The following is a 10037-nucleotide window of genomic DNA, read 5'->3' as shown; positions in this document are numbered from 1 at the left end:
CTAAGAGCGAGGAGGGTACGAGCAGCCGCCACGCGTGCCCTCACCTTCCGCCCGAAGACCTGGACGCTCTGCAGAGGACCCTTGGCTGGCATGACTGCTCCTGCAAGAGAGAGGAAAGCAGACGTTAGCGGTGCCGGGTGCGGGGCCGCAAACGGGCCGTACAGCCCTCCGCCACTCACCCTACTCTGGCGGCAGCACCGCGAAAAGACCGAACGGGGTTTCCCAGCCTGTGTTCAAGGGCGGGCCAGCCGTAAAGCGCACCTCGTCTTCCGGGAGTGCGGCACCGCGTCCGGCCGTGCTTTACGACAGCGCTTTGCGGCAGCCATCCGTGGGCTGGCTCACTCGCCCTTTCCGGCCGAGCGCCGGACCTGGGCTTAGGGTTGCATCAGTCGTCTCCTAGCTTTTGGTTTTGCTCTGCTGTTGTTTTTAAGTCTTCTTTTCTCTCACGTGCGTTTCTTCCGGAGTCGTGATTGGCGCTGTAGTGTTGGATGAGCTTTTTTATGTAGCACATTCACGAGCAGAACCCAACCGGTTTTGCATAGCAAACAAAATCATGCTTTTCCCTAGAGGCTGCTGGTGGGGTTTGCAGACACTGATGGGGCCTCCTTCGTGTTCAGCAGTATACGAAGCTTTCTTTCAAATACCTGGTAACACTCTGGAGAGAATGAAACGTTAACGTTTGTATTCTGTTCTGACGTCGTGCACTGAATCAGGAATATTCAGGCAATTCTGTATACCCGCGTAAATAGCCAACAACCATTGTATTTAAGATTAAGGAGATGTGGTTAAATTCAGGGATCCATGTGCCGAGAACACTGCCAGCTTGACATTTTATCTTTGTTTTCCATATTCAGTGTGTCATCAAAGATGGATTTTCTCAAATTCTGATTCAAAGATGGATTTGTCATTTTCAGGCTGTAATATTTTCCTTCTAGAGTTTGATATTCACTATGCAAAATTCTCCAGAAGTACAAAAGTAGAAGCCATCAATTAGGCAAGGTCATGATTCTTAGAGATTTTAAACAATAGAGATTTAGATTGCTATGATTAATGTGAAAGTTGACTGCTCAAATGAAACAATCAGTTCTACTGTCTTTGGACAGAATTTTAAATACTGAACATTAGTCATCAGTCATGTGAGGATTTAAACAAGCACTTAGCTTTATGCAATTTGAGTGATTAGTTCTATTCAACTGAGTAGTACTGTGCAGAGCATGTAAGATTTAGCACATCTCAAACCCCCGATTGTGCAAAGGCTCAACATGTGACCTGAGAAGTGTTTGTCTTTTTTTTTTTTTTAAAGCTGTTTTCTTAGAGATGGTGTTTGTGCAGTCACACATGGCTATCAGCCACTCTTTCCCCATCATCAGGGGGAGGGGAATGGTAGCCAGAGTATTGGCTAATTTCTGGTAGTTATCACAGGAGAATGGAAATTTGAAAAACAATTCTGTTTGCACGTATTTGGTGAAAATAGGTGACTCAGGCTTAGAAATATTTTACTTGCATAATGAAAGCGGATGCAGGGGCTGAGGTATTAGGAATCACAAAACCTATGTTCAGTTGAAAAATAAAACATAGTTCCTACTTAACCCCATTGAAAGAGTTCAGCCAACACTTACGACTGACCCAAAGGTGAGCCATTAGCAACTGGGGTTTGTTTGGTGTTTGGAATGCTTTGAAAGGAAGAGAGAACAAATCTACATCAGTTCTTTTTGTTGGTGTTATCTGAGGTCTGCTAATGAAGAACCATGTATTAATACCTAAATACACTGCTAGTCAAATGGCTGCTTATATAAAGCTTACTTTTTGTAAGCATTCTTTCTTAGGTCTTGCATGATTTATCATCATTTGAATATTAGTCTGCTGTACATTCTACTTGGAACCAAAAAAAAAACACTAGAAACTATTTGTAAAGCTTGTAATATAGCTACAGATATATAACTTTCTGTTAGAAAAATAAGGAGTTAACCAGCATATATTGATAGCATGGCCTAAGGAAAAGAAAAAAAAAAAGAAAAAAGGTTAAATACTTTGTGCTGCTTGTTGCCTTTGCTTTCTGGCATAATAATAGGAACCACAATGCATTTAGCAAGTAGTTACTGCAGGAATTAGATTGTACTGTGGGAAGTGAGAATTAGATAATAAATATCACTGTACACTACAGTAGCGAGAAGAAAAGAGCAGAGTGGGGAAATCAGGCAAGATACTATACTTTTGAGAAAAAGCCAAATGCTACAATAGCCCTACTTACTAAGCACAGAACAATTCAAACTAGTAATGTATCTAACTTCAAAAAAAAAAAATAATAATATAGTAAGAACCTTCAAGTATCATCTACTGACCTGTTTTCTGTTCCTTTATACTTCAGAAATAATTGCACCTGTGGAATGTAAGGCACTTGTTTGGCAGCCTCTTTTACCTGACTTTGCACAGGTGTGAAGAGGTACACAGCATGCAAAAGTTAATAATCAGAGCTACAGAAATTAAAGTGCATTTGCTGATAAGCTACTTTTACCAGAAAGTGCATTTCAAGAGAAGGTCAGAAGGCCTGAACTCATCTTGCCAAGGCATTTTTATTGTTTCCTAATGGAAGAAAAATATTTCAGTTTGGCTACAGTCTCAGTCCTTGATTTCACAGTGATTCTGCATTGTACTAACAGATGATATCTTGTATATTTTATACCAACCAGTATCCTTCTGCTACTAAATCTCTTACATGGAAGAGTTTAGTGAGGCTTTAAGGAACTGAAAATCTCTTGATGGCTGACCTCCTCTACTGCTGCTTCAGTCTCACTGTAGGCTGTAGCATAAGATGTTGCTGAGACCTGCTGTTGTCCCACGGCCCTCACGCGCTTCTTCAGTACCTGCACGGTAGGGGAATACATCTTGTCTCCAGTTGTTTCTTCGCCTGTTTCCTTCACACAGGTAGGTTAATATGGCTCCACTGGGAAGAGAAAAGGAAGACTGGCAAGAAGTGGGCAAAGATGGAGCCGGCAGAGCCAGTGAGCTGGCCTGACCAGAGAGCAGCATCACGTCTGTTTGTTAGCAGAGCTTGTAGAAAACTGCAATGCGCAACCTGGGTGTCAATCCACTGACCCATCTACTGATGCCATGAGGTTGAGTAGTGCAGCTCAAAGATTTCAAATTCAGACAGATTAGTTACTTTCATGTTAATGGAGATTTTGTTTGCTTTCTTTGTGCGGGAATCAAATCAACTGAAAATTTTAGCATTTTGCATTTTTAATGACATTTTATGTCATTTCAAGTAGCAAGCGAACTGGACTTCAATGTGAAATCGCGATGTTCATTCTCCACTTGGACCTTGTTATCTTGTAAGTCAAATTCACATGTAAGTTCAAAAGGTAAACGTTCCAGGAGAGCATTATTTTAGCTTCTAATTAACACAGAAGTCTGTAGCTACCAAGAGTGTAAGTCAACAAAGAGTGAAGGTCAAGATGCTAACAAGTCCAGCTGTACTGTGATTCTAAGTTTTCCCCTATCTAAAGGAAAGACAACGTTCCTGAAAAATGATGTGGGAATTAGTGTGATTATCTTCCCCGTGTAATATCTGAAACATTAATAGAAAGGTGAGAGCTATAGCACAATAAGATCAGTTTTATCTAATGTATGCTATCATATATAATAAAATTGTAAAAGTCAGGAAGAGTTTAGGGAAAATACAAAAAAAAAATTCTTCTACATAGCCCATAATAATATTAAAAATCCATGATTTCTATGCAAATGTCCCATTTTACAGTTGAATTGTATATTGTAGAATTATTTTTAGCAGAATGGATAATTTTAACTAGGGGAAAGATTTGGTCATGCATGATAAGTACTGAAATAAACAAAGCATATTCCCTGCAGTTTTTACTTCAGACAGCAAAATCATTACTGTAAGCTTCAGAAGGCTTTTGTCTTGTACAGTTTTATGCATTTTGAAGATCAGTGGGATCCTTCACTGAGAAATATGAAATATATCAGGAAAGAAGGTAACTAAAAGGTCTGGAGTAGCAGAATACAGTTCTCATATTATATTTTGCAACTAATGCATGTTTGACTAGCTAATGGATCCCATTATTTCTCATGCTTGCTTTTCACAGATCATGTTCATCGTGTTCAGCAGCTGAAGAGTTTTCTAAACTCAATTAGTGCAAGAATGCTGTGACCAATGGAAAAATGTTTGATGCTTGCCAGAAAGCAAACCTCCCCAGCTCTTGAAAATAACGTTCTGAAAACAAGTAAGCATCACACAAGATTTTCATATTAATCAATAATTTTTTCTAAGAAAATATTTGAATTCTAAAGCAAATTTTGTTTTTGGTTTAATCGTACTTCTCAAAGGAAACTATAACATAAGCTCTGGAACGTAAGGGTGAGCATTATCCTGTCTGATGTGAATACTGACTCCCACTCAAAAATTATAAACATCTATGGCACATTAAGATTGAAAACGCTAGCCTATTTTTAATGTAGAAATTGATAAAGTTACAAACATATTCACACTGAAACTTACTGATTTAAATAGTTAGCAATACAATAGATTACTCGTGGACCCACTCAGCATTGCTACTTGGAAAAAATCACAATTAATGACTGTCTTGACTTTAGTTTTGAATGAATAAGATTGCTTTTTTTTTGGTACAATTAACAAAAGAAATCTCCAAACAAAGCCCTTCTTGGATCTGAACATATAGACAGTCATTAAGGCTCTTTGTTTTAGCTGTGGTGCTCAACTTGTTGCTAGAATCTGATAAAATACTGTGGCTTAAATTTACAACATTTATCCTATTTACAATGGGCTGGGAGTGCATACATTCAATGAACACAATTTAGCTGGAAAGTGATTGTGTGTTCACTGCTTATTTTAGACTATGTCCATGAAAGGTTAAAATCTAAAAATCAAAGAAGCCTTACAATTGGAATAAGACATTATCCATTTACAACCTCTCTTACAGTATCCAATATTTTAGTGGAATTTATTGACAGTAAATTAGAATTATTTAAAATTACTGTGTACATCCACAGAAACTGCTCCAGAGTATGTGTGCGTGAGCTTGTACACTCACATTTTCATATGTCAACAGGAATTAGAGTTATAAGAAGCTGACTGGGAAACAACCCAGGGCCCCCAAGCTACACAAATAAGCTAACAAGTAAATAGAATCACATACATGAAACAATTTATTTTTTTTTTGGAACAGAGATGCATCTCCAGGCTTCCTGCTGTATTTTGCTGCCTCTGGAGGCTGCTCCTCGTTTTAGTTCCCTTTTATAGAAACTAAACACAGCAGGGTCCAGTGGGATCCAGCTGCCCTCTCTCAACTCTTCAGCAGAGAGATGAATTGTCCTGGGTCTTAGCTTCCGCAGGCTTGTTGGCATCCTTTCTATCTTTCTATGCTGAAGAAATTTGAGGAAGAGTGACTATAGAAAAGGACATCTGTTTTGCACATCTTTAAAATATAGGCTTCTTGCCCCAGTTGCTTTACTTATGTTCAGATTACAAATATAACACTCCATGACCTGTGGATCTACATTTAAGTTTAAATCTCATAGAGAATATGTCTTCTGGATATATAAAATGGTGTGATTATTGTTAGTGATTGCATAGACAATTACACACTTGATTTGCTGACACATCGGGGATGGTTTAGAACAGAACGAGATAGTTTCTGTTAAGTTATATTAATCTCTACTTAGGTCATTTCTATTTCTGATTTCAGATCTGTTTGTTGTTTCAACTGAGACATTTTCCATTGCTTGTGGTAAGGGAGCAGATAAGACAGAAACATCGCAGCTCGTGAACTGTTGTATACTTACTGATCTGTGGAGAACAGATATTTTCTCCAGAAACGGGAGCAGTTGAACTCTGAAGGAGAATGAACCCTTTTGGCAAGGATTTGTGAGGGCTCTGGGTGGAAAATCTTCTTTTATGAAGCCAGAGCAAACAGAAGTGTAGTGACTGTTCAGCTTGTCTCATTAGAGGAAAATAATTATGCATTTTATTCACATAGAGCACACTGCTGTGTTATCTGGACACTGCACGCTGCCAGGAATTTTGAAATTGTCAAACCAGAGTCCCTGCTTGGTGGACAACTGACAGAGTGATGGTTACCTGTTATCAGCTGTAGCTATTGAGCTGAGACAGTTCCGTTCTTGTTGTCTTATCACATGTTAATAGCTGATGCATTTTAAGTCATCTCTCCACTCAGTGTTAATGCCTTGTTCAGGGAAGGCAGTAAAGAAGTCTCAGGATCTGGTATCTCCAAGTGTCTCTTTTGTATTTCTTTTCTGTTCCCAAGGGAATCCAGCCTGTAATATCTACCCACTTGTAGAACTACAAGCAGTTCACAGAAACACAAACACATGCAGTATTACAACACACGTATTAAAATGACATTTTTTTACAAGATCAAAAACAAATAGAAAAAATAAAAGTGCTGTGGGAAAGCACTTACCAAATAAAAATGTCTTTAGAGGCCTGATTGCATGTGGGTCTGTGAATAACACTCAGGAGACTATAAACTTTAGACAAACCAGATGGTTAGACAGCAATCCAGATGGTTTTATTTATGCAGACAAAGTTCACATTTAGGGAGGGGCTTTGTTCCTCTAGAGAAGGTTTCACACACAAAGTAGAATTATATATATGGCGTATGGTGATAGACTGGAACATTCATAAAAATTTAAGTCTCATTGAGTAGTCTGTTGTCCTTTCAATACAGATTATCATCATAATTACATAACTGGCGTGCTTGTTGGCTGCTCTTGTACATGATGTTGCTTCTTTCTACTGCATTAGTATCCAAGGGTTTTAGTGAGGATTATGAGCAGTTTATTTGTTATGTGTTATAAAGTTGTTTTGGAAGATACAGACCCTTGTTTAGAACAGTTGAGAGTCTAAGGGCAATGAAAACACAGAAATTGACCAGCTGTAAAGGAAAGTAGAAGGGAGTTAATTGGATATTACTGAAAGAATCTGGTTAGTATCAGCTAGGAAATCTCTCTCCTTTTTGGTATCGGAGAAAGAGATAGAAAAATAGCCTTGACGCTTACCAAAGTGACCTTCTAATCCTGTAGCTTTAGTTTTACCTTAAGCCCAGATAGTACATTTATCTTAACCATAAAGTCTGGGCATACCTACTTTTCACACTCTTCTATGCGCATAAAATGGTGATTTTATACAGCACATGCCATTCTCTGATAAAATGGCAAACAGGAGTTAGCTTCCAGATTATTTCAATACAAAGTGAAGATCTTGGCTTAAAAATCTAAAGTTAGCTCTACTACTCAGGCAGTAGCCTCCCATAACACAGAAATCTGGTGATCCATAATATCTCATCAAGCTCTTTTTTGAATGTCTAGTCTATCTATTATATCTAATTTTACTGGAGTTTTTGGACCACTTTTTTCTTTTTTTTCTTTCTGATTATATTACCTATTGCTTCTTATTGGTGTTTGGAAAAAGCATTTCTGGCAGGTGTATTTCCACAGTCACATGTTGGTGCGGCATGCAGTGACATGTATTGTGGTTAGCAGATTAAGAAGCAAGAAGTTGCTTTTGTGATTTCCTTAACGGACTTGAAAAATAACAGATGCCAGAGCTTTTGTTTTTGTTTTGTTCCATATGACCTAAATTGTCTTTATATCTCTTCAATAGAGATGTGATCTCTTTTCCGATTAAACATATTCTGTCCAATTTTAATTTTGCTGAAATTTCATTTTGTCCATATTCTTGTTCAGCTATTGACATTATAAAAGTGTTCTTTAAGGGTTATAATTCTTCTCAGTAGAGTTGTGGAGATTCAGAAAATAAGAGCAGGTTTCTTTTTTACTAGTAGCAAAGGCATCAAGCTCATATAAACATTACAAAGACTACCTCATAGTTTTATTGGAATGTATTATCTTTCCAAAATAAATATCATAGGAATGATAGCATCAGCATTGTGTTTGTAAGTCACAGCAGAAAGAAAATTTATTTTGATGATACCAAGCTGGGAGGTGCTGTTGAGTCTCTGAAAAAAAAAAACAGACTTTGAAAGTGGACCAAGATACATCGGCAGGTGTATGAAGCACTTAGCAACAAAGATACAGAGCAATTAGCAATAATTCTCACATCCTAATCGTCACTGCACGTGGTCTAACACAGTATAGGTACTGTTGATGCAATTTTGTGAAGTCTTGTCAAATAGAGTTTGGAAAGTATTTTAAGTATTGAAATAAAACTATGCTGATTTCATTTAGTATATAAACCAATAGTTAGTTGTGAAATAAACCTCAGGTGTCAAAAATGTTTGTAATGTTTATGGCATTCAGATGCCTGATAACTAGAGCAATACAATACTCCTGCCTGTAAGTCCACAGACTGGTCGAAAAATAATGCCTCCTATTGGATTATATTAGCCTACAACATCAGAGGTGGATGTTGGTGGTACAGCAGTAGAAGTTGAACTTTCCCTCCAATATTCCATTCCATTTTTTTGCTGTGTGAGAGATGGCAGCAGAGGAGCAGTCTGACAAAATGACATCTGACATGGAAAATCATGGAAAGCAAAGTTGTGGCATTGAATTCCTCTGCATGGAAAAAAATGGCACCCACTGACATTCATCTACTCTTGCTGAATGTTTTTGGAGACCAAACAGTGGATGAGAGCACAGTAGGTGGCGTGTTTCAGCAGGGGTGACAGCAACATGAAAGACAAGCCATGTTCTGGATGGCCATGCATATTTTTATAAGTACAGCATATTCATTGCTGCTTTTATTCACTGCTGGCAAAAATATATAGCTAATGGTAATTATGTTAAAAAATAGAGTCTTATAACTGAGAAGGTGCACTGCCAACTAGTGTTTTTGTGCTCTTTGTATCTGTTGCAGTTTGCATGGAAATAGTAGGAGGCATTGCTTTTGGAGCAACCTATGTAAATTGGGAGGCTGAGGTCCATCTACAGCATTACATAGATTCGTAGTCTATATCTAATTGAAAGTTAATTAGATTAGATTTTTTAAGGTATCTGTGTCTTTTGAAAATAGGACTTCTGTTCATTATCACTGGAAACTTTATTTTATATCCAGTGTACTCCCTGTATCAAATAGAGTAGCCCTCTCACATCTAGCAAAGCCATTACTTGACAGGAACTGAAAGCAAATAGGACAAATATCTCACAGGCAGACTAGGATTGAGCCTTGGGACAAATGCTGTAGAACCTTATGGAGTGAAAGAATATATTCCACTGGACTATTACTCTAATATAAATACTTTGTGTGTGTGTGGTGTTTTTGTTTTGTTTTGTTTTTAAGAATGGATTAAAAGCTCTTCAAGTCTGCTTATTGTGCGTTCTGGGCTCAGTTGCTAGCTGTTTATTTAAAGAGTTTATTTTGACAAATAATTCCCATATAATCTCTACCATGTCATTCCATTCCATGATCAGTGACATTTTAACTTCCAGGCTTGTTTCAAAATCCTGTTGAAGCAGACAGATAGATAAGCCATCCACATAACTTTTCACAATCTTCCATGATCCCAAAATCAGTTCAGTAAAAATTGTGGTTTTTTTTCACATCATATGGAGCTGATATCAGTATTTTTTATCCAAAGACGACAACAATTTTCAAATCTGTTGGAAATTTATTTTAATATATTTTTTGTTCAAATCTTTTTAATTAAAAAGAGTAGAATGCTTGAGATTTTCTGTATTAAATAAAACATAATTCTTACAGTTCACATTTAATAAATTTAAGCATGCTTAATAACATTAAAACATGGTGTATTGGTTTATCTTTTGAGGAGAGTTTTGCAGTTAGTTGTATCTCAAGTGAGCTGGACAAGATGCTTGCCTTTGAACAGCACAAAAAAATTGAACTACCATTTGTGAAAAGAGGAAAAACAAAAAGGCCATATTCTCTGCCTTTGTACATGTATGAGTTTCCTTAAGGCTGTTATCCAGTCCACTGACTTCAAAGATTTAAACTAACCAGCGGTTCTGGCTGACCATGCATGGAGCCCTTGCCTTCACAAGAAGTCAGAAGCTGCTCAGTC

General features: G+C 37.6%; 1 protein-coding gene and 1 long non-coding RNA gene across 6 annotated transcripts in view; one reads left to right on the top strand and one right to left on the bottom strand.

The window, feature by feature from the left end:
* RPS16 (ribosomal protein S16) overlaps nt 1-272 on the bottom strand; it is a 2969-nt gene extending 2697 nt beyond the window's left edge. Inside the window, exons 1-2 of the mRNA XM_003202105.3 lie at nt 180-272; nt 45-100 (exon numbers count right to left, since the gene is read on the bottom strand). Coding sequence (XP_003202153.1) covers nt 45-92 — 48 coding nt within the window. The 5' untranslated portion in view covers nt 93-100; nt 180-272. The remainder of the gene's footprint in view (nt 1-44; nt 101-179) is intronic.
* Nucleotides 273-364: 92 nt separating this feature from the next.
* On the top strand, nt 365-9091 carry LOC104910147. 5 transcript variants are annotated; one of them, XR_002112681.2, is made up of 3 exons: nt 365-1632; nt 2369-4241; nt 5724-9091. It is a non-coding gene; the product is annotated as an uncharacterized LOC104910147 (long non-coding RNA). The 5 variants fall into 5 exon arrangements; XR_792835.3 differs by having other exon boundaries at nt 365-3332; nt 4104-4241; XR_002112682.2 differs by having other exon boundaries at nt 365-3587; nt 4104-4241.
* The last annotated feature ends 946 nt before the right edge of the window (nt 9092-10037 follow it).

This window comes from Meleagris gallopavo, chromosome 1, assembly GCF_000146605.3.
Source record: "Meleagris gallopavo isolate NT-WF06-2002-E0010 breed Aviagen turkey brand Nicholas breeding stock chromosome 1, Turkey_5.1, whole genome shotgun sequence".
NCBI classification, from domain to species: domain Eukaryota; kingdom Metazoa; phylum Chordata; class Aves; order Galliformes; family Phasianidae; genus Meleagris; species Meleagris gallopavo.
This window is presented reverse-complemented; position numbering and strand designations above follow the sequence as displayed.